Source organism: Pinus tabuliformis, chromosome 7, assembly GCF_031772625.1.
Source record: "Pinus tabuliformis cultivar Carrire ecotype Pingquan chromosome 7, CPIR1, whole genome shotgun sequence".
Lineage (NCBI taxonomy): Eukaryota > Viridiplantae > Streptophyta > Pinopsida > Pinales > Pinaceae > Pinus > Pinus tabuliformis.
In genome coordinates, this window is record NC_142293.1 from 1,613,056,914 (window position 1) to 1,613,083,598 (window position 26,685).

The 26,685-nt window shown below is 35.9% G+C and overlaps 1 protein-coding gene across 1 annotated transcript in view; it reads right to left on the bottom strand.

Annotated features, from left to right (window-relative positions):
• Positions 1 to 22,406: 22,406 nt before the first annotated feature.
• Positions 22,407 to 26,685, bottom strand: part of LOC149254373 (uncharacterized) — a 29,065-nt gene continuing 24,786 nt past the window's right edge. Inside the window, exon 2 of the mRNA XM_089460134.1 lies at positions 22,407 to 22,869. Coding sequence (XP_089316260.1) covers positions 22,676 to 22,869 — 194 coding nt within the window. The 3' untranslated portion in view covers positions 22,407 to 22,675. The remainder of the gene's footprint in view (positions 22,870 to 26,685) is intronic.

Here is a 26,685-nt window from a genome sequence, read left to right on the forward strand (position 1 = left end):
TGTAATTATGCTAATTTATATTGATTGATATGCACTATTATGATCTTTAGCAAGTGCAAGTTTTTCAGTTAGCGTGGTTATCTAACTAAAGAATTCAATTTGAAAAAACACCCAAAACCAGCCACAATATGATCCATAATAAGGTATTGACCTTAGTTATATCAAAAGGGGTGGAGGTTCCCACCATTTATCCTCTAAAACTTAGAGTCATGGGAAAACAATGTTAAGTCAAATCCCCCTTTGTTGCGTGATAACAAGTTTTAGTTGCTTGCTAGGGAAGCTTGGTCAATGCAATGGACATTTCTATTTGGATTTAGGTCAACATAGTTGATGCTCCAAGATAATCTAGTTAAGAATTGATAGAATATACACATGGAAGTAGTTTATGGAGGTGAGGTGTTTGAAATAGTTGAAAGTGTTATTGAGTTCTAGATTGGTAATCGTAGTGTCTAAGTTATTCTAGTTTGTGTGTAAAATGCCTAAGTCAATTGTGAAAATATAGTTCTAATGTTTAATTTATTGAATTGTTATGATTGATAAATGATTGTTGACATGTTAATATATTATTACCCTATATGGAGGGGAAACCTGGAAGGAGGTCCGTGATCTCGAAAAGACAAGGGTTAAGATACAAAGAAGGGAATCCGATCTAGCCTTCCTTAAACAGTGTCGCGATTCCAATCTAACTCCGTCTTTTGCCTGCATTAAACATAGATTAGATAAATAAATAGATATTTTATTAAGAAGATAATAATAAATAATTAAAATAAAATAAACAATCTTGAACTAGTCAGATTTACTTTACAACTCACTTGATCATATTTATAACTTGTGTTTCTCTTCTTTGTAAATCAGTTCTGATGATGAGTCTTGTTCTAGACTCGAAACGTAGACAACATGAAAATGAAGGTTGTGGAATATTTGAATTCGGAACCTCAAAAAGCACACCACAAAAATCTGCAAACCATTAATGTTAATATATGTTACCAATTAATGTCTTACAATATTTATTGTATTATTTGTTTGGTTGTGAATATATAAGAATTATGCTTTAAATATGTTGATTGTTACCATTAGTACATGTACTAACTACACATATATACCATGCTAATATATATATATATATATATATATATATATGCTTCATGTCCAAGTTTGCATAGGACATTACAAAAAATCAAGACGTGGAATTGATGAGTTTATCCTTACTTTCCTTTAATCTGAATGGGACTTCCATAGAGAGGGGCAGGAGTGGGCTCATCCGAATCAAGTTCATCTTCAAGCTCCTATACTAACACTTGAAGCTAAGATGAAATTAGATCATACTTCTTGCTCAGGGTTGAGACCCTCTCGTCCAACTTGTAAAACCTTGTTATCAATTCCTCCTTAGTTTCTTTTATTCCCTGCAAGATTATTTGTTCCAATAAGATAAATAAATGTTGCATGGATGCCTAGGAGGAGACATTTACCTTTGAATTGTTGTGGCCTCCTCCTAGCATAATACCCTAATTTTCCTCTACCTTAGTGGATCGAAAGTGGCTCACAATGCATTAGGGTGCTTCAGGGAAAAAGTTTTCACATGCTGGAAGTGACCACCTCCCAAACCTCCTCTACCATTATGCCTCTGTGCGCACACACTCTCTCTCATTGTGACTGAGGGAGTGAGCACTCTAATAAAGACTTGAAGAAAATAGGTGTCTCTGATCCCATCCTCCAATTTTGATCTAAAGGGAAGTTTCACTAGAGGACTAAGATTGATTACTTAATACCATCCCCTAGCTAGATGCCTAGAAGGAGCCCAAGGTTCCTGTCGTTCTGCACCTAAAGCCCCTACGTGGAAGGCCACCACCACAAGACAAAACAAAAGAAAGCCAAAAGAAAAAACCAATTACTTGATTGTGCAAGAGAACCAAGGGGGAGAATGTCATATTGAGACATCATGTGGCATGGAAATCCCCATAAACCCAAGCAATTAAATCCTTCACGCATGGAGAGAGACTCACTTGCCCTGAGCTCATAACAGAAACATCTACCCACTAACTGAAAGAAAGTCTTCGTAATTACCACTGTGAGCTTGATGAGTGTGACTACCATCCTCGTGGCACCCAACTCATGCCAAATATTGCCAACAGTGCTCATATCATTCATTAACATTCCAATTTCCTCCATGTATAAATTCACACTACTAATACATATGTCTATCCTCATAAATATGATGGGATTGCAATTTAAACACCTACATTCGGATCATGCTAGTATTATTTATAATAGATATTAATTAGTATAATATTATTTGTGTGATTGTGTCTGATGTTGGTAGAAAAAAATTAATACCAATATTAATAATTGATTGATGATGTTTATGTTGAAATCTAATCTTAATGTTAATTTATTTTAGTAGTATTTAAAAGAATAAATCAGGATGTGAAACCCTATCAATGGTGATGGAGAATACAAAACAGTGCAATCTTGCTCAAAGTGTAGCCGGGAGTGCCTCTAAAATCATTAAAAATGGGGCTAAAGGAATTAAAATGGTAATTAAAGGCACTAAACATGCTTTGAACAAAGCAAAATACGTTGAAATTATCTCGAATCCTCAGGCAACAAGTTTGTGAGCAAAACCGCTGCAAAAAAGGAAGTTGGGAAGGTAGTAAGGCTACAGAAGCAGCAAATGGCCATGACAATTGTGACTGTCGTAGGGATGGAGGAACCTAATTCCTTAGCCATAAACTATGGTGATCTACCATTAGAAGTTGTCCAATTGAAGGAAAACAATGGCTCAAGTAGAGCGGTGAACCGAGGAACACCTATTACACTCCTTCCTCACATGTCACCAAGACCCTATGTAAGATTCAAAAACTTGTTATCAAATCTTTGTCAAGCATATTTTTGGGCATTCACTGCTCATTGGGGTTTCTTCCTCAGATCTAGTTTGAGACCTCAAGTTTTCCTTGGAGATCCGAGTGAGTATTCCCTGTGTCATGCAACACATTTTTTTAAGGTAAGCAGCTAGATGATGCTTCCCCTCTCTCGACCTATAGCATTGGTAAAGATGTCACTGTTTTTATGGCTCTTCATTTACGAGGGGTGGTTGGGGGTAAGCCTTCCTCCTCTCGAGTGTTTTTTTATAAAGATATTGTCCATGCTCATCCCCCCCACCCCCACCAATGCAAATCAACCCCAAGCAACTCCTAGGCCATTTTTGGTTGAAAATTTTGAGGAAGTTCCATTCCTAGAAATCTGTCACCCTGATTTGGAGGATCTCCACTAGCTTTATTAAGATTCAGGGCTAATTTGTCATTTTAATGGCTCATGGCTCCGCATGGTTGATCTTTAATAATGGATCCATTTTTCATGGACCAAGAATTACAAGGTTATTTTCTACTCAAAAGGATTTTTTATTGCGTTATTTGGGGAATCGAAAGATTATCATAAAAAAATTATCTAAAGGGCCTTGGTTTTGGGGCAATGTTGAATTGTTCATAACCCTTTGGTTTCTAAATTTTGACTCTTCCACAATTGTTATTACCAAGATGCCAATATGGGTCTATCTTCCTAATTTGTCTGCTCACTTGTGGCATTAAATCTTTCAGGGCATTGGAGACTCCATGGGTCGTCTCTTACTATTGATGCTTCTCATGGACAACTTAGAGTATACGCCTATGGTAGAATTTGTGTTGAAATCGATATCAGTAAAAGGCTTCCAAATCAAATCAATTTAAAAATAGGAGAGTTTCATTGGACCTAAGCTCTAGACTATGAGAATACTACTTTTCGTTACCACTTATGTCATCAAATGGACCATTTATAGAATTCTTACCTGATATTCAAGTCTCAACAGAAGCAGAACATCCAAAATTCCATATCTAAAAGTTGGAAGAGTTGCAACCCTCCTATCCAAGGCATATTCTTCTTCGAAAAAGGATGATGAAGGATCTGACGACTAAATCCATTTGGGGGACAAGGTCCAGTCCTCGAGTCCTCAATCATCTCTTGAGGCTCCTATTGTGAACCATGCTCCTTCGACATAATAATGCTTCTTCGGTTTTATTAAAACGAGCTCACGAGTCAGCTTCAAATTTTGATAAGGAATCTCCTTCAACGTACAATGATAATCTACAGACGGCTTTGATAAATCCGCCTTCAAATAGTTGGGTCATTTTTTTGAAATTGAGGAAAGAAATGTCATCTTGAGGATTAGCCCTAATTTGGGTGATTACCCTCTCTAATTGTTTCTTCTGCTCCTCTAGGTTTCCTTTATTATTCCCAATATCATACATCTCAGCTTTGTTAACATCAGTATATGGTAAACTAAGCTAAAAAATGTTATGTAATCCATTTATGATTGATCAATAGAATTTTTAGACTTCAAATTCAAAATATATATATATATAGGAAGTGAAATCTAACTCGATTAAATTAATTTACTTGTGTTTTAATTAAAAGAAATGATATAAGTATCATCGCATTAAATGTGCATAGGTACTAAAAATTCATTTTATCCTAGTTTTGACCTTCTTAGGCTTGACCTGAGGGAGTCTTAAGCAAGCAATAGAAAAAGCTTTAAACAAGGATGAGATTTGAAGAGATGGAGGTTTCATTACATTGATTTTTTTCAGAGAACAAGAAAACAAATCAAAGAAAAATATTGTCATGAGACTATGAGGGGTGAGCATTGGAAGTTGGATTTGACTTTGTGACTTTAGGTGTACTTAGCTGGCAATGGTTCTGAGGGCTTTGAGCATGGAGTGTTAGAAATTTTTTGGAGATTTCCTAGAGTTAGGGAGCCAAACAAATTGGTCCTAACTGGCTAAAAGGTTAATGACCCACTTAGGTATGTGACAAGGGGAAGAGACAACTCAACTTATCTATCTCAAATGACTTCAAAACAATGTAAACTTTGAAACGGGAACTATAAACTCAAAACGGGAACTCTGGCCCAAAAACCCCAAAAAAACCACAAAAACAGTGCTAAAAACGAAAAGTGTGTATACTGGAACGATGTTTTTTTTTTAGGCGTAAATTTTGAACGTGTTTTAAAAATGGCAGTGACTACGAAATTTTCTACGAAATTTTCCTGCAAAATATAGCTTCAAAACGAAAGTGTTGATACTGGAATAATGATTTTTTTTTTAGGGTCAATTTTCAAACTTTTTAAAAAATGCTAATAAAACCAAATTTTTATGTCTCAAACAAAGTTAAATTTTAAGGAAAAAACACATTAATGTTTCTGGTAGAATATCATTTTTCTTTCCTAAGTATAAATTTAACATGTTTTCAACCACAACATGCTAGATACAAAAGAAATTGAAATTTTTTTAACTATAAAATTAAAAAAACATGACATTATGAACAAATTATATCACTGAATGAATTCAAAAGTCTTTATTTGTATACTGAGTAAAACAGACATTATATCTCTAATTTGATATTGCATTGTAGATATTTAAACAATAAAATTTATCATACTTAAGACATAATCCAACTCCGCCCACCCCCCCAATTTCTCATTTGGAATGATGACCCAAGTACTAACGACCCATCCTGTCACGCCCCTACACCTGCAGTAGTCTTTCAACCGCTTGTAGCAAGGTGCGGCACCACCGAACGCGTTCTTTTTAACAATACTAACATTCGTGGACTACGCCTATTCCAACATTAACATACTTAGTCTGTGTTTTGTAACCAAAGAAAAGCATTATCCTTTATACTTTAGTGAAGTCCATTCTCAATCATTAACCATATACAATTAACCGAGAACATCAACAATAAGCAAGTATAAAGGGAGGGGCAACTCCCAGAAAGTCTGCCCAACAATATATTATAACAGCTTCTTCAATATTACAACAAGTAATGCTTGGCAAGCGCCAAGCCAATACTTAGAATAATTTTACAATCAAGGCATAGAACAGCCTTTTACAATCATGTGCACCCTTGCACAAAGAGGAGTGCTCACCCGAGCCACCTATCCCTCTTTATCAAGTCCTGCACACAATACAGAACCTTCACTTCTCAACCCGGATCAAAACTCCATTTCTGCACAAGGGGAGAACTACACATATCCTATGCGTATTCCCCTTTTACCCCTGCGCAGCTGTTTTACCCCTGTGCGTTGATTGGAAGTGCTAAGTTGCTTGTCAAATGGACCGCAGCCTTCCCTTATATATACGCACTTCACTTGTGTGTATCACCTTGGGCCGACCCTTCAAATATTATGGTGAACGCCCCCAAGTTATGTTTCATGGTGTCGGCTTGGGTATGTTTTATGCCCAACGTTCCCACACATATAAACTCTTGGTGCGCCCTCGTTCAAGCGATGACACTTAGCCAATTTTCATGTATGCTCCCTTCACGCGGCCGTCCTTCGTTTCCATAGTTGTAACACCCAACGATCATTCAAAACTCCGTCGGCTTACCCCAACGCTCTGTGCATACCTTCGTCGGCTCGTTCATAAGGCGAGCTGCCTGTCCGCCTTATAAGTGGGCGAGCGCACTCCACAACCGCGCGCATTCTCACACATGCCTTCGTCGTTTACTCCGCGCCCGCCTTGCGCCCGTCGTTCATCTCTCGGAGGCCTTACATTCTCCTCCACCTGAAATCGTTGTCGTCCTCGACAACATATCATCCTGGTAGCTCTCCACCAAGATCATCATTCATCCACGATGTCGACCTTTCTACACAAGGCAAACATCCTTGCAACATATGTAGAGACTCTTTCTCCACTATGTCCCGGCCTAGTGACCGCTGCCACCAAGCTCACCATACCAAAGTATGTATCTCCATAATCCATGCTCAGGTCCATGGAAACTCCATCCATCTCATCTGCAACATGTTGCCCATATGTGTGTCTCCTCCAAGTGAAGAGAACATCTCCTCAAACCGACTCTTGATGTGCCCCATTCAGGTCCATGAAGCTCTCTTCATCATCTGCAATGTGCCATCCTCAAGTCTTCATAGAAACAAGTATGCACTTGTCTCACCTATCCATGTGCTGCCCATGATCCTCGACCAAATCAGCTCTCATGTATAGAAAGTAGTTGAGTCTCGGCTCAACCCATGCTCAAGTGTATCACCAAAGCATCATCATCACCATCGTTGTAACTCCATCACTCCGAAGTGCCTTATACTGATCCTCTACATCAAGTCATTCTTCCAAGCCATGCCCATACATATACTTTGAAAGTATGCATCTCATACTGCATCAAAGTCTCCAGACCTCAGCTCCTCAATGCATTAGATCCTCAAAGTCCACCATACATGAAGTCCCTAAAAGTCACAACAATCTCATGTCCTCATGAGCTCCATAACCCATCCCCAACCAACATCTTAGCAAGCATACAAGATGCCTCAGCTCCCCATGTAGTAGGAATGCTCCATAGCTGCTCACAAGTCCATTCAAGTCTTCAATCTTACCAACTCTTGATGTGCCCCATTCAGGTCCATGAAGTCCTCTTCATCATCTGCAATGTGCCATCCTCAAGTTCCCATGTTACACTAGCAAGTCCTCCTGCATAACATTCCTGCCTTAGCACTCCTCTTTGGATGTCCCTTGACATCTCTACAAGTGCTTCCACACAATGTCCTTGCATAGGTCTGTCGTGCTTCATGTCTTCAAGTCTCCAACCTGATGTCCATGACTAAGCTGCCCATGTAGTCCAACCAAGTAGACACATCACAACATCTGGTCATCTCATCCAAGTCTTCGATCTTCGGTTTAGTGAACTCGGTCACCCAACCATCTCATCATCATCATGTCATGAGTTCCTTCACCATAGCTCCTCCACCAAAGTGTCCACCAAGACTTGCTCTTGGTCTCGGCCATGAGAAGTCCACCCAAAACATCACAAGTGTGTGCCCTCCTCAATCTGTCCATGAGTCATGCCGGGCACTTAGCCAATTCATGTGGCTAAAGCATGACTCATTCTTCCACAACGATCATCAAGTTCCACCCTTGTCCCGGGTCCTTGCACCTTTCATCATAAGGTCACAAGTAACCCCAACAAGCTTTCCAACAACTGACAATCCTTGCTCTTCCATACAAGGTTCCATCATAGTCATCCATGGTAAGATGTCCTCTTGCCTTGGCAAACTGGCTTTGCCCTTCCCTGCACATGGTCCATCTTCCAAATGCCCAAATGAAACACAAGTATCAATACTTACTTCATCATCATGAGGCTCCTCCATGTGAGTGACCTCATCCATCCATGTTGACAAACTGCACGACCCTGGTTCAACTTGATCAACCTCAAGTTCATCCTCCATCATAGTCGTGTTTGCAACATATTCATCACATAAGGGGACAACAATAGCCTTGTTGCCCTTCAAGAATTCTTGTCCAAGTATCACATCGAAGTCATTCATCTCCATCACTATGAAATCCAACTGACCCTTCCATTCTTTCATCTGTACAGGTACATCGTGTACCAAACCTGCCACCTTAGCTCTAGAGTTTACTGCCTTGACCTCCATATTAGATGTCAGCCCAACCTCTTTTGCTAACCATGTTGTCATAAAGTTATGTGTAGCACCTGTGTCTACCAGAGCTTGAATGGTCTTGCCATGAACCATCAAGTCTAAGAAACCCAGACTATTCATCCATGATTTCTCCATAACCTTATCTGCATCGGCTTCACCTGTCATCAATTTCCAAGTGTCCTCACACTTGCTCCACCAGCTCCTGACCGAGCTCTGATACCAACTGTCACGCCCCTACACCTGCGGTAGTCTTTCAACCGCTTGTAGCAAGGTGCGGCACCACCGAACGCGTTCTTTTTAACAATACTAACATTCGTGGACTATGCCTATTCCAACATTAACATACTTAGTCTATGTTTTGTAACCAAATAAAAGCATTATCATTTATACTTTAGTGAAGTCCATTCTCAATCATTAACCATATACAATTAACCGAGAACATCAACAATAAGCAAGTATAAAGGGAGGGGCAACTCCCAGAAAGTCTGCCCAACAATATATTATAACAGCTTCTTCAATATTACAACAAGTAATGCTTGGCAAGCTCCAAGCCAATACTTAGAATAATTTTACAATCAAGGCATAGAACAGCCTTTTACAATCATGTGCACCCTTGCACAAAGAGGAGTGCTCACCCGAGCCACCTATCCCTCTTTATCAAGTCCTGCACACAATACCGAACCTTCACTTCTCAACCCGGATCAAAACTCCATTTCTGCACAAGGGGAGAACTACACATATCCTATGCGTATTCCCCTTTTACCCCTGCGCAGCTGTTTTACCCCTGTGCGTTGATTGGAAGTGCTAAGTTGCTTGTCAAATGGACCGCAACCTTCCCTTATATATACGCACTTCACTTGTGCGTATCACCTTGGGCCGACCCTTCAAATATTATGGTGAACGCCCCCAAGTTATGTTTCATGGTGTCGGCTTGGGTATGTTTTATGCCCAACGTTCCCACGCATATAAACTCTTGGTGCGCCCTCGTTCAAGCGATGACACTTAGCCAATTTTCGTGTATGCTCCCTTCACGCGGCCGTCCTTCGTTTCCATAGTTGTAACGCCCAACGATCATGCAAAACTCCGTCGGCTTACCCCAACGCTCTGTGCATACCTTCGTCGGCTCGTTCATAAGGCGAGCTGCCTGTCCGCCTTATAAGTGGGCGAGCGCACTCCACAACCGCGCGCATTCTCACACATGCCTTCGTCGTTTACTCCGCGCCCGCCTTGCGCCCGTCGTTCATCTCTCGGAGGCCTTACACATCCCCCGCCACCGCCCCCTTCCCGGACCCCTGCCCCCTTCCACGGACATACCCTCAAAACATGTACACATTTCAACATAAAGTAATAGCAAAGGATGGTGGTTTGTCTATAAAGTAATAGTCTTACATATATTTTTCCCAAACATAACTATGATGTATGTATGTTTGTTAATACTTTGTTACAACTTTTTTTAATATAATATTCCTACCATACAATTTAGAAAACAATATTATATCTTAATTAAAATACATATGTATGTAATAATAAATTAATATCAATTAGATGTGTTTGAACCTACAATTCAATTTTTTTTAAATATAAAATATATTCTTCTAAATGTATTATTAATTTGTTTTTAGAAATTATCATTTTATAATTCAAAATAATAAAAACACATATTCTTAATATAAAAATAAATAATAATTATTTTGAATGGATTAAATGAAATAATATATAATAACTACTTTAACCTAAAAATTAAGAAATAACTATTTCTTATTAATCAAATTGTAAATATTGAATATGAATATTTTACCGTGTAATTATAATAAAAGTGCCTCGAAAATCCAAAGTCATTAAATTTATTTTTATATAAAAATAACAATTCCATAATCCAAAATTTCAATGTATATGGCCGAATTCAGGTATTAACAACAAACCGCATGTGATATATGTCATGGGTGAATTTCTAGGCACAAGCCTGTAGATTTTCGTAACACCTTCCATCATACGCGTTGCAGGCTGGGTTTCATGCCCCATATCTCGTCGGCTCTCAGTAGTTGATCTGCTACATATTCTGAGATCAGAGGTTCAAGCCATGGCTACTGCTGCCCTCCCCGCCACTGCATATGCTTCTTCTCCTCCGTATGCCTTCCTCCTGCTAGCTGTGGTGGCCATGATCCTTGCGGTGCTGCCATGATGCTGAGCTCTCACGGAATTGGGCTTATAACTATCATAGCATTCTCTGGCTGCAGTGTTATGTTGTTGGTGTTGGGTCGCCAGAAACTGTTGGAATTGAAGAAGGATTGTTCTTGCCTGCAAGATGAAGTAAACCACGAGGGCCCTCTCGGATCTCATTCCGGTGTTCACCATCAACAGCAGCATGCAGAGGGAGGAACAACGATCTCTTGGAGGATGAGAGGCTCTCAGCCCTCTCCAGGTAGTATGGAAAAACCGCAAATTATGTTTATCACGATCATTTTTTAAGTGAAGCCGGTACGGGTCGATTCCCGGAATCGACCCGCCGCCGGTCGGGCGGGGCGGGGCGGCCAGGGGGTGGCGCTGCGCCGGCGCAGCGCCACCCCCGGGCCGCCCCGCCCCGCCCGACCGGCGGCGGAATCGACCCGTACCGGCTTCACTTAAAAAATGCACACTATCTCTATTAGAACAAATAATAATCTAAAATTTTTTTATACACCGGCTGAACAAATTGAAGTTCCAGACTCATTGAATCCCGGAATTGAAGTTCCAGACTCATTGGCCTTCTGCTGGGGCGGATGTGGCCACAGTTGACAATGCTCGTACTTATAACAACAATCTCATCCGCCATGTCTTATCGAATGAAGGGACACCAAAGAGGCCGGGGACGAGCATTGAGACCTATATCTTCGCTCTCTTCAACGAGAACAAAAAGCCCGCCGGAACGGAGCAGCACTTTGGGCTCTTCTACCCTAATCAACAGCATGTATACCCTGTTAATTTTTCTCCATAATTCTGCAGCTTGTGAGTCCAACATACAAATAAAACCGATGTGGACTGGTCCTCCTCTATATGCGAAATGCCTTGACACGTATATTATCTAGTATGCTACATATATTGTAAACCCTTCTACAATAAAATGCGGACTTGAATTTTGATATCTCCGTTCACGATCTCTCGTCGGCACCACCTAGAGAAACACCAATGAAAACCACTTTCACCTTTCCTTGGAAATTGTAATACACAGTGAAGCTTCCAATAAAGTCCTCCAATCAGGTCCTTCAAGTCAAAAGTGGTATGCGTATTTAATGTACTTTTTAAAGTATTTGCGTATTCTGCTACCAGGGACAGTTTTGTTTTGGCGTTTCTTCTATTAGTTAAAACGGTTTGACACGGCTGGTTGTAAGTTTTTTAAATAAACCCATAGTCGCGGGTATAATATCGCAATGTGCAGAGCTATCCCACGTAAGAAAATTCAATATATTTTTATTCCATAACATGAATTGGCAGTGCAGCTGTGCATATATATTTGCGGTGTTCCTTCTCTGCACTTTCTAGTGTGACAATCAAACACTAGTGAGGCAGTTAGCACTTAAACTATTAATCCAACACCCAAAAACACCTCAACAAAAATATTTTATGGAGGCAAAAATTGCTACATAAACTCCTCGTGTGTATATATATATTCCAAAACCAACAACTTCGTAAACGGTTGATTACCACATAAAGGCGATGAAAATGTTGAGTCCCAAAGGAGGATGATATTTTTTAAATCTATCATGGTTATTAGGTCGAATGCAATCCAAAGACAACTAAATACATGAAAAGACATTATTGACCCCTTATAGTTTCATCTTAAATAATACATCAAGTATATGATATTATATAAATAAAAAATAATATAGAATTTTTAATATATAAAAATGAAGGTACACTTTAAAATGATGGTATGCTTTAAGATAAAACTAGTATAAAGAATTTAAAACAAATCAAAATAGGAAAATGAATAATATATACTCGGTGAAATCATTAATTAATAATAACATCAGGTTTGCAATTTAAATAATTTTTATTTTTTTGAAATGGGAAAATTTTCAAATTTATGTTATTTTTAGGTCGATAGCTTTTTCCTATGCATCAACAAATTGTCAACACTTTTACTCTCCTCCGTTAGATCAGGTAAGACACTTTCAACCGTGGATTTAAAGTGTCACTGCTTTTTCCAAATATTAATTGGTTTTGCAGTTTGCATACATGCAACAATAAAGTTGGAAACATTCGATAAGAAATATCTGATCTTAGAACTTTGTGTACCTGCAACATTAAAATTGGAAACATTCCTTTCATTCTCTGCCAGCATCGGATTCCCATATTAAAAATATCTACATTTCACTGACTCTAATTCGAAACAGCTATTACAGCACATCGCGCAAGATATTTCTAGACATGGAGATCAAGGCATCACATTGGCAATACATGTCACTATACTTTCGTATAGCAGAGCCACCCCATGCGGTTACTCTTATTTCCAACTACAATCCTCAATTTGCCGTCCGTGTCCAGCCATCCAGTGGTGGGATCCCTAAAGAAATTCACATCAATTCCATCGCTTGGAATCAGAATAAGATTTTGAGGTATCTTCACCCATTCCCTCAAAAGAGGATCGGAGATATTATTAGAAACAACCACGTTTTGCACCTGTTGGGATGAATTGGCCCATCCAATATAAAGAATTATAGGCTTATCTCCGGGCAGTAACGTTGCCGAACCGGACCAGCAGCCCTTTATATCATACCATTCGCTCGGAACAATGGCCGGATCCAGTGAATGCCAGTTGAGTCTTGATTTAACAGTGCTACAGTTTGTTTTTCAGCCTCTTGGAATTCAGATGTGTGGCTATCCGAGAGCATTTTCGTGTCCTCCTTCACATTTTTCCCATTTATCATAGATTCCCATAGATTTGGTACTACTCCGTTAGCTTTAGCACGGCTTCGTATGGAAGACACTGGGATTCAACAATTTAATCACTTATGGACACTGATAGCTCATAAACAATCTATTTGGTAATTTTCTGTTTCTTTAATTTGTTTGTTTTTGGTAATTTATTCTTGAGATATATGGGGCGATCTGAAAAAAAATGGTTTTTCTGTTTATAGAGCAAGTTAAACAGGGATATCTGGACTGTGGTAGCGTATTGGTTCTCTTTCTCTCTCAGGCAGTCTAATGTAAAGTTGTATCAGGCAGTCTCATTGAAAGCTAAGATGGGACTGGGTGGTGGAACGCTCCATCAATGTGCCATGTTGCAATTGTATCAATGCGTTGTGCTGTGTTGTATTTTTTAATGTGTTTTGGAGGAGAATATAAACAATAAGAAAGCAAGTTTTATTACTAATTTTGGTTTCTGGTCTTTGAAATTGATAAAGTTTTCCACAAACCAATTAACTATTTTAGAAAAATTCAACAATTCCAATTTAATAATCCTATCGGCCTCTCTTTGTACCTTTTGGGACAATTGCTAGTATCTAGTATGCTACATATATTGTAAACCCTTCTACAATAAAATGCGGACAATAAAGTGTCGTAGCCGTTGAGTCATCCTTTTTTAAATGATTCGCCTTTGGTTTTGTTTTCGAAAGTATATACCTGCAATGTTTAACACTCGACAAATGCAATGAATTTATGTAGATGCAAAAAGGGTATATCCTCGCAAACAAATTTGTATATAATTTCCAATAAAAATATTATCGAGATAGGGTAGGTAAGATCTGCTAAGGATCGGAGAGAAAGCTTGATTGACCGCAAGTGTTACAGTCGTCTCTAACCTTGAACCGAAGAGGAAGTATCTACAACGCTTGTTGTAGATGTTTCTTATAACCTCAAACCCAACAATAATTTGACTGTACAGAAAAAAATAGACAACAATGGCGTCTGGGGAGAATGGTAAGGATAAGTTTACAGAATTTACGTTTCTGAAGACAAATTAATGCAATCTGCTATCGGTCCATCATTCCCTTATTTTGGGTTTTAATACCTTTCTGCCCGAAGGTTATGAAATTACATTTCCTTCAGAAAAACAGTTGACTTTAACCAAGCAATCGATTACGTTGGTAAGATCAAGGTAATGCAGATGAGCCATTATGTTAATAAGACAAATATAATGCAGATGATGATGTATTAGTTCTTTGATATTGGAAAGCTATGTTCTATTTAAAACCTAATTTATTATAACCAGATTTTGTTTCGAAACTGGTGAACTGGTATGAGAGTCGTCGTCAGAACATTCATATTTCGAAAATTCAAAACTAGGAACTGTTTTACTTAAATTTTTAGTTTATTGTTTTCAGAAAAGGTTTGAAAATGATACACAAGTATACAACAACTTTTTGGATATATTAAGAATGTATAGGAATGGGAGCAAATCCGTGGATGAAGTCCACAAAGAGGTACTTTCAATTGTTTTTACAAAATAGGAATATAAATGTTATTTTTTTCAAATCCTCTTTAGCTATGTTATTTATGAACTGATTTAATTTTATTTGTTTGTATTCAAGTGGAAACACTGTTTTACCATCATCAAGATTTACTCGAGGAATTTGTATGTTTTCTAAGATAAGATGAAAATAAGTTCAATTTTAAAAATTGCTAGATCTAAAAAGAGAACAGAAAAATTAGTATATTGGCAAGTCTTTATTCAGTGCATTTTCATTTTGTTTTGAAATGGGACATTTAGAAAAATCCTTTTGTGTTATAATTTTGAGAGTCAAATGTGTTTTTTGTGTTTGATGAATTGTATTATTCTTGATTTTTTCATTTTTTATAATGGTGTGTCATTTTTCTTATACTTTCATATGAATTGAGCTAAAAGGACATGCTTTAATAGCATGATGCCTGTTGATATACTGGTCAATGATCAAATTGCACATTACAACTTCACAGTTGTGAGGTTCTTGTTTTAGCAAAATCAACGGGCTTAAGGATAAATGTATATACAAGAGTTGTGTTTATAAATTTGCATTATCCTGAACTAAGATTCAAGGCATAGTGCTATATGGTCTTATTAACTAAGAGGTTAAGAAATGAATTGTCTAATGACTATATCATTTGAGAGCACAACTGTGATTTTCACATTGATTTTTAAGTAATTATTATTTTTTGAAAAAAAAAGTTGTTATTATTATTTTTTTGACATGAAATTCATAAAAAAAACTATTATTTGACCATTTTTAGTTAATATTTTTGTATAAAAATTGTGATTTTGACATGTTAATTCTAGCAAAAAATTATCAAAACGTTTAGTTTTTTTGTTATATTTATGTTAAAAATGGTTATTTTTATGTCCATTGTCAAAAAATGTTGTTTTTTAGAAACAAGTATTTCATGTGGATTGAAAAATTAATTAAGGATGTATAAATATGTAGATTATCTAAAATTCAAACTATCGACTTTCTAATTTAAAAACGCAAAACAATAAAAACCCCACTAAAAAAAAAAAAAAAATTAAGATAGAGAACAAGAAAATATGAATAAAATGACCACTTCAAAAACTATCAAATTTAGAAAATAATTTTTTACATTTCACACACTAGAAAATTTAAAGTCAAAAAATAGGTCTTTTAAAAAAAGGGTGTGATGCAGAATACTCACTTTTTAAAATCAGGATGAAAATCACTACCATTCACTACCATTCTAAAACTTAATGCACATGAAAAAAATTAAAGTTCCAAAAACCATGTTCTAAAAAAAACATGTGTATTCTGCATCACCACTTTTGAAAATCGGGTCATTTTTTTGCCACCTCTACAAAACGGGTAACAGTATCAGTTCCCGTTTCAAAGTTTACATTGTTTCAAGGGACTTAAGCAACCAAAGTGAGAGGTATTTTATTGTCTAGTCAACTATTGTTAAATTGGAAATTATATCTATTGTAGTTTGAATACAAGTTGCAAAAATTGGAATCTACAATGTTGCTATCCTCGCATGAAATCAAATTAAATTATGGTAAAGTTGCACAAATAAAATAGAAAATTATGGACAAAAAAATCAGAAATACAAAAATTTGTTACAATGAGTGTCCTATTAGAAAAGAAAAATAAAAAATACAATATTAGCTTTCACAACTTGGTCAATGGCCTCACATGTTTCCTTGAACTCTCTTAAGGACACTTGCTACTTACAACATATGAGTGCAATGTGTTTAATCACTATAAAGCCCAACAACATAGCCTTAATTCTCAATTCAAAGATGAAAACCCCACATAAAGGAGGCCTCTTATAGGTGTAGAGTTTCTCATGAAGTTTTTAACTATGTTAATTATCCATTATCTAAAAAGAATTGATATATCTCCAACTTCATCACTTCACAATAATTAAAATAATTTTATTAGTGATTGGTATGTTGGTCACATCCTTTATTCAAGTAGACCCATTTTAACCTTAGATTTATCAAGTACTAAGAGAGAACAAATCTCGAGGTGCAAACCTTTCTTCAATTTTTGTGCCTTAAAAGAACTTGGAACCTCAAAAGATTTAATCCTTCTTGATAGTTACATTTAACATTAAAATATTTTCTTCGCCCATAAGGCATAGAATAGACGATGATGGGGTGTAATATTAAGGCACCAATTCGAAACTTCACGGGAAAAAATCCAACCATGTTAAGGGTTGGTGTGGCCTAAGCTAAGTGCAATCCCCAAGTGATTTTGATGACTTAGATGGTCTTGGGTAGCAGTTTCTCAAGCTAAATGATAAACATGCAATCATCTTAAGACACATTTAGCAAACAAAAAAAAACATTAAAATATTTTTCTTATTTTTTATCTTAACGTATAAATATATATAAAGTTCATATTAAAAAATACAAGTTAACATGGATGTTCAAAAAGTATATTTAAATTTTGCACTGAAATGTTTATAGAATGTAAAAGATTTATACATCCTCCTCACATTCAAAAGTAGAAATGTCATTTTTTTCCTTTCAATTACTTTACCCCTTATGAATTGAAAAATTATTATAGCATAGAAACACTTTGTTTATGATCCACATTGAAAAAAAAATTGGTTAATGATCATTTTTAAATATCACATATCAACTTCATATTAAAAATTGATTAAAATACACCTCCTTTTATCTATATATATATATATATATATATATATATATATATATATATTCAAATTTGTATTTAAATTTTGCATTAAAAGATTATTTAAAAAGAATTACATATCTTCTTCACACATATATATAAACATTATTTTCAATTAATATTCAATTATTTTGTTTCTATATAGAGAATTATTATATCCTCCTCTCTATAGAATTAATATAAAAGTATGTTAATATAAACACACAATATTTTACTTATGGATGAGAGATTTTTTTGTTATTAACATTTTTTTGAAAATATTATATGCCAACTCTATGTTTAACACATACATAATTACACATTTCCTTCATACTAGATTATAATACTAATCAATAACAAACAATTGAACCAAACTAGCACAATGAGAATAAGGTTATCAATATTTAATACTTCTAATTAAAACTAATCAAAAATATATTTGACATTATTTTTTATTTAGTGATATTTTATTTTTATTTTAAAAAGAACATGTCAATTGCAAATTAAACACAAAAGTAATTACACATCTCCCTCATACTAAGCTATAGAAAGCTTCTCCCACTAAATCTCCTTCATACTAAGCTATAAAATGCACCTCCAAATAAATCAAAAGATTCATGCAACTTTCACCTTGATATAAACACAATCTCACTACTTTCAAATAAAATGGTCTATTTTAACTTCAAAATTCTATGAAGCCTAAAATGGTCCATGGAGTCTATTTTTATTAGGTTCAAAAACCATATGATGACGCTTTCAAAGATTTAGCGGTTACATGTGATGAAACTAATGTGCTATGAATTGAAATAATAATAAAATTCAATTGAACTTCCTCACAAGTTGCCATAAAAAATATTTATATTTTTCAACTCACAGAAATGCATCTATCAATTTTTTACCAAAAAAAATTATCATTGCATTAAAAACTATGTCCATTTTTGAGGAGTTGCTTTGAACAACACACCCTCCCTCAAAGCACTGGGTTGCACCACATAACATAAACTTCTTATAAGTCATTGATAGCACCACATAGCAAATTTCTTATTGCTAGATGTCTACAAATTCAAACTCATATGGGACTTGATATTCACCTCATCCATTTTCTTGACATATTCATAAGGTAAAGTGTACATTTCAACAATTTCATCCATATAAATGTTGCATAATTTTGTTCATTTCGATCCTTCACAAAGTTGAAAGAAGAGGGAAGTTTCCCTCTCTTTGCAATGTTCATAAATTTGATGCTACCAAAAGAAGAAAAGTAAAAAAGGGGGGTCTTTACATATTCACATTTTTGTTTCTCACTATCCATAAAATATTTTATTTTCTTTCCACGTGTTCCAAGACCTCCCTGTTGTTGGATGGTCCCATGTTATCAAAATGAAAAGGATATGGCATGTTGCACTTTCCCACAGTGAATGTGGGATATTTATTATTATTTTTAAAAAAATATATATATATATGGCCTCTTCATATTCATAACCAAATAAGCCCCTTACATTTTGTTTCAAAGGCTCACTTCATCTTCAAATTACTATGAAAAAGAATGCACCACATAAACTGTGCATTGCACTTCATCATGCCAAATGTGGAAAATAAGGTTATCAAATAATAATAAAAAAGAGGGATTTCTTGATTTTATCAAGGAAAGTTGCATGGAATTTCATCCACCACTAATTTGAGATTCCAAAAATGTGAATGAACCCATGGCTTTGAGTTGATTAATATCTATGTTTTTGGTATGTGCACATTAAAAGTAATTACTTTGAATATTTCCAAAAATGTGAATGAGCCCATGGCTTTGAGTTGATTAATATCTATGTTTTTGGTATGTGCACATTAAAAGTAGTTACTTTGAATATTTATACATGCAGTATGCAAATGACAATGGGATACATAATGATTGAAAATATATATTAAAGACATGAGAGAGAATGTAAATTATGGATAGTTTTGGACAAAAAAGAAAAGAATAAATTATAATCCCTTGACAAACTAAAATATCAATGTATATAATCAACGAAACGAAGAACAAATTGAGTGGTTTAACTGCACAAAATCGTTGGGAATCAGTTTCACACAAAGACCCAACCCAAATGAACATGAAGACCATTATAAAATTGTATGTGCGTGAATGCAAAAGGGAGGATTTTCCATAACAAGAGGTTCTCCAACCTCTTTCCTACCCAAGACTACTTCTCAAGTTGGTCGAAAAAGTGAAGCAATGCTCCTTGAACCAGTGTTTAGCATAGGGTATTGTTTATCTTTGAGCCACTGAACCATTGGTTCAATTAAATTGACAAGATCACTCTTATGTCTTTATATTTAATCTGCTTCCCCCATCTAATTTACATTCTCAAGTGATCTTGCATACATTGTGTGGCTTGTTGAAGACTCATCTTCTGCCACTTATTCTTACCCTTGATATTTCCTACCTTGTCCCGCTACTTCACTCCATTAACCTTGTTTACTTTTCCCTTTCTTAGTTCCATCATATCTCTAGAGTTTACTTTTCCCTTTCTTAGTTCCATCATATCTCTAGAGTCTTCTACAGAGTTCACAATATGCGGACCTCTCAGTGGAATCACCAAATGTTGACACATCTCAATAGTTTCAAAGGTTTTGCAAGCCATTGTGGGTGTAGTCTTCCCATCTTCAGAGTCATCTATATGAATGTCACATAATTTTGTTCATTTGGATCCTTCACGAAGTTGAAAGAAATGGGAAAATTCCCTTTCTTTGCAATGTTTATAAAGTTAATGCTACCGAAACAAGAAAAGTCAAAAAAGGGGGTCTTCACATATTCACATTCTTGTTTCTCACTATCCATCAAATATTATATTTTCTTTCCACATGTTCTAGGACCTACATGTCATTGGATGGTCCCATGTCATCGAAATGAAGAGGCATTGAAAGCAGCATATATATGGCATGTTGCACTCTCCCACGATCAATGTGGGATTTTTCTTATTTACTTTAAAAAAGAAATGTATGTATATGGTCACTTTCTATTCACAACCAAATGAGGCCCTTACATTTCGTTTCAAAGGCTCACTTCATCTTCAAATTACCATGGAAAGGAATGCACTACATATACTGTGCATTGCACTTTCTCATGCCAAATGCGAGAAATAAGGTTATCAAATAATAATAAAAAAGATGGATTCCTTGATTTTATCAAGTTATATGGAAATATGGAAAGGATGACAATGAAAGATATTTTGGGCATGACAGAAATTATCTCATTTCATCCACCACTCATCTGAGATTCCAGAAATGTGAATGAGTCCATGGCTTCGATTTGATTAATATCTATATCTATACTTTTGGTATGTGCACTTTAAAAATAGTTACTTTGAAAATTTATATATGCAGTACGCAAATGACAACCAGATACATTGCTTAACATAATAAAAAAATAGAGAAAAATTATAAATTATGGATAGTTTTGGACAAAAAAGAAAAGAAAAAATTATAGTGGTTGAACTACACAAACCCCTTAAGTTGGTTGAAGAAGTGGAGGAGTGCTCCCTCAACCCTGCGTGGCAACCGATTCAAGTTCTCCTTCAACCTGTGCTTGGCAACCGGTTCAATTAAAATGGCACAATCACTCTTTTGTCCTAACGTTTAATCTGTTTGTAATGCTTTGCAATAACGTATTGAGAGCAATAAAGATTTACTCACTCGTCCACTAGTTTTAATCCCTTCCTCTCTCTTTGTTTAATTTAAACCTACTTTTACTTCAATTCTAGAATTCTATCTAAATCTCTTTTTTTTACTGTCCACCTTTAATTTCTTTTAATGTTATAAATGTATATAATTTATTTCATTTATTTAGTTTATTTTTAAATTTTGTTAAAATATATCACCAAAAAAAATATAAAATGACAATACAAAAAGACAAAATTAACTTTTTTATTTTTAATTTTCACATGCCTTTGTAAATATTCAACACAAAGAAACACAAAAAAACTAACCACTAATTCTTTACAATAATCTTTTTCTAATTTACTTAATTTTGTTCACATTTTCTTTAAGGATTTAACTTACTTCTAATTTACTTAATTTTGTTCACATTATTTAACTTACTTTTTACAATGATCATCACTTTCACAATATAATCTCATTTTTACAATTTTGACAAATTCTGACAATTTTAAAAAGTTGTGTACGACAAATTAAATATACAAGCATGACAATTACATTTTTTCACTTTCATTAATTTAACGAATCAAAAATCCACGAACAACGCTATGTTAAGCATTGGTACAAGGAACAGTATGATGCCCTAATTCATTTATAACAATGGGATCACATTACCTTGCATTTAGTTGTTAATTGATAATTCAATGCCACTTTATAATTAATTAATCAGATTTTTATAAGTGCTAAGGTTCCCATTTATTTTTAGTAACAAATAAATATGCGAGACATAATATATATATATATATATATAAGGGGAGAATTTCTTATTTTATTTTCAGCATCATTAAAGTAGTCCAATCTCTAAACGACGGACTTAAGTAGGTTGATCTTTATCTTTCTTTTTCTGTATCATATTCTAACCCTTGACCTAGCTAGCCTAGGGACAGAGGTATTGATGTGATGCTGAAGCAACACCTAAGCACAAACCATCATCAGAGAGCATAGTGTCGCTTAATATTTCGTTAAGCTCACTTGTAGGTAAGGCCTCGTTAGCTACCTTGTCCTACTTAACTCTTGATAAATATACAAAATAAAGTGAAAGACACGTGAGATCTTTCATGTTCTTTTCAATAATATGATCTTACAACCTCAACATAGGACGATTTTATAAACCTCACTTGGTGAAATTCACACTCCCGAGAGAAGGAAAGAGAGAAACTTTACACCACCCATTAGTAACAAGGGGTTACAATTTCTAGTTTGTATCAACTACACAAATGTCATTTTCAATAGCACTGTACACTCCAAAATTAAGTGTATATTGCATGTTTTAAGGAATGTACATTACTGAAAAGGCAGAAATATTACAAACATGCTCCAATTGTCAAGATTTGTAAGACTTTGTGTTATTCCCAATTAACAAACATTTCACACGGTTATTGTGGGAAGGCTGATCAAAAAAGATGTTGACTTACACTCGTCCCTCCCAAAGGCAATCAGATATGCCACCAGCTCTTTCCAAAAATAACTTCACTTGCTGTGGAGGATCTAAACCAAGTTTGGACGCTCGCTCCCAACGTTCCAGCCTAGGAACTCCAATGCATGGTCCATATTTCATGTTCATATCAAACTGCCGCAAGACCTCTTCTATGTCATCAATGTCATCTACAAAGACCATGATCCATAATTAGGAAAAGAAAAACATCAAAATTGAACTTGATATATCGAATGCTTAACAAAGAAAATTAGATATGATTGCTGAAGGAACCAAGAGCTCACTCACTAACCTATCTCCAATAATAAAAGCTATTTTGCCAACCTTATAGAAGTACCAAATATGCATGACATTCACAATGAACCAAAAATGAAGATGCATTTAAACTCGAAACTTCTTAGATATGGCTATGGATCCTTGATCAAAAGACCAGACTGGTGTCTTCAGCAAGGTACCCATTATCATTATTTTTGCCATCATTCTGATAGCTGGTCATCAAAGAAAAATAAATGATTCCACATCCAAATCAGTATCAACCATAGCCAAGCAAAACCTGTTCAGGTAAGGGTAACGTATTTCATTATGGAACAATAAAACAGTCATTTGTTTTCTGAACATAATTACATGCTATGTTTGCAAGTCCAACTCATTATCGAAATCAGGACATTATAGCCAAACTATGGAAAGCATAGACTAATAGGTTGACATGTCAGATCTACATGCAATGAGCCAGGACACCAGTGCTGCATAAAGTATTGCTATGCACAAAAAATACAAGACAAGAAGTCTTTTACTTGATATACAGCAAATAAAGACCAAAAATTTAATTTGGAAAAAACACCTACGAGGCTGAAGCCAGCAAGGGGAAACATCAGTCACTATTATATTCCCAGTTCTCCACTGTATTAGGGACTTAGCCAGTGCAACAAGCGATATGAACATTTTGCAGTACTAATAAAGTTCCACAAACAGCATGCTGTAAACAGGGGAAAATATGTAGTGAGAATCAAAACTAGGTCAACGGTCAGCAGAGTTTAATGTGAAATTATAGTATTATGGATGGTAATTGGACAACAGTAAATCACTCGGAAAATGTCCAAAAACATCTACAAGTTATATACATGAGAACTTACAGAAAACACAAGACTAGGTGTAACATATAACAATACACACTGAACTGAGGCAAACAATAAGTCTACTCGTGAAACACAACATGTTTGGTCGTTGTGGGCTCCATTTAACCCCAGAGTTAACAGAGATGAAGTCTCTTCATCTAGATTCGAGAAATGAAATGGTGAAGATCAAACAAAAATTCAATAAGAGTGTTAGAGGGGATTATTCTTTTTTAAGTGAAAATAACTGTAGGACCGTACTGATATTACATCTCTCCCCAGAATCTCTTAAAGTTCTCCATCCAAATTGTCGATCTACAAACATCACATGTTGGTGAACTGCAATGTAATTTGCAGGAAACTCTATCAAAGATGTTATTTTTGTCAAATCAGCCCAGTCCTGGAAAACCATATCCCAAAATGTTGTCCATTAAATACTGGACAGTTTTTGCAATTAATAAAAAATTTCCAGGGATGTTTTACAAGAATGCATAAGAATCTTCTATAGAAGAAATAAAAGATTGATGAAGCTCACAAATTTAACCCTAGACTGAAATTATCCTTTTCACTTTTGTTCTTTCTATTTTCTATATTTTCTCACATTTTGATCCTTCATGTATTGCTCTTGAGGTTTCAAAACATTATCAGAAAAATGAAATTTGAAATTATTATAGGAACTAGGAAATGTACACGATCAAATATAATCTCCTGCTGGCCAAACCAATCTCTTCATAATGAAGAAACAGCACGAGCATACAGCAGGGATACTATATTACTAGTGGAATTATTTACTGAGACGTCCTGTAAATAGTAATAATGATAGGTGGTCAATCCCCCAACTGAACGTGTAATTTACACTTATTTTTAAAGAATTCGTATGATGTGGATTTCATGACTCCAGCTTCCATCTCTGTTGAGTTGTGCATGCGTTTATCACGATATGTCACATGCATGGTATGTGATTTATATACATTTGTGTGCATTCATGTGTTTTTTAGAAAGTCCACAGATAACAAAATAAGATGTGTTGCCAAATCTATGTCACGAATATATGTATAAGTAAACTGGAAATGATAGAGCATTATAGAGCATTAGGAGTCTCGGGAGTCGAAAGAAAGTCATTTGCACTCGTAAATATTTCTTCTATCTGTATTGATGCACCTCCAATGATCATCGTTTAAATAAAATTGTCACTTATTTTCTCTCATGTTCAAGATCTTGAATTGTTATTTTGTGATTCTATGCTTGAACTCTGACAACATGGTATAGGAGCAGTTGGCGAGGCAGCCATAATGTTGAAAGACAGGAAAGGAGCCCTTTCAAATCTGCCTATAGAACTATAATAATATTGAAGCAAACTAAGAATAAAAATAGTGGGAAAGTGGGAGGTTGAAATGTGAGAGGGTGTTTGTGAGCACGAGAAGCTAAGAAGAACACTATGCATTTAGAAGAAAGGGAATGCAGTGAAAGGGACAAATAAATGAAAAGGCAGATTTGATTGCAGTAAAGGGGCATACATTGCAGAGTGGAGTGAACCCCAAACCGGGTACCAAATGGTTTCAGTAATGTGCACAGAAATGACACCAGCAAGCACAAATAGGAAAATATGGGCATTCAGACAAGAAACAAGAAAACAACAATGTACAACAGCTAGTGGTTGGCAAGGTTTTTAAAGCATAGTACAATGATTTTGCAGTTTTCCCCCAAACCAAATTAAAAACCTTGTTTTTAGATTAAAACTCCTGTCAACTTCAAATAAAACATAACAACAATGAATTGGCAATCGAGTATGACTTGTGATCAGTCAATAGGTAATTGACCACAAGGAACATAACCCTAGGCTTAATTCTCATCTATAACTTGACGCTCTGTATCGGCTGTGAACAACACTTTTGCCTATAACACACTAATAACAATTAGTAAACAAAAATAAGCGCGTACACAAAGATACAGCAAGAAATGATAGTGTTAAACATGGAGAGGTGTGTCTACCCTTAAGCACTGGTGATCTAAAATATACTGACAAGATCGTCGCACTCAAAGTTGCCAGAAAGGAAAACATTGCACAAACCAGCCCCAAAGGGCAAAACATGTCACTCTCTTATCTATTCCACTGTTGCAGCTCCCCAAAAGTACATTTTGGCTCACTATGCATTTCCCTACATATGGCAGGGGTCCAATAATGCTCCAAAAGGAAAAACGCATAACTCTCTCACTTGTTTCATTGGTGCAAGCTCGTGGCAAGGTCTAGTAAAGCCCTAAAGGGAAAACACAGTTCCATTATTGTAGCCTCCCTAGTAATGTGTTTTAGCATAGCAAGCATTTTTTAGCTTGTGGCAAGGTTCAACACAACCTCTAAGTCTAAAACACATCATCTACTCTCTTGTTCTGCAACCATAGCTCCCTAGCAAGTGTTTTTTGCAGTGTTGCATTGGAGCCCCCCCCCCTCGATCCCGCTCCCAATCCGCGCTCTGGGCGGGAGCGACTCGGGGGTGCGCTCCAGTAAAAAAATTTGCACTCCTTGAGCAAAGCAGGGAGCGTCACTCCCGTCGCTCCCGGAGGGAGCGACGCTCCCTGCTTCGCTCCGAAAATAGGCAGGGAGTGCAAATTCGCTCCCGACTGCTCCCAGGTTATAAAAATCGCTCCCGGAGCAAGCGACGGGAGCGGAGACGCGCAGACAAACAATATATCAACCAAGAAAGGAATAACAACCAAAGAAAACACAATCAAACAACGAACAAACCAATAGATTAAAGTACAACCAACAATAAAGAACAAACCTGAAAACAAAAGAAACAACAACCAAGAATTGAACAAACAAATTAATTATAAACAAAAAAATAAAAAATAAAAAATTGTGGAAATAAAGTGAGG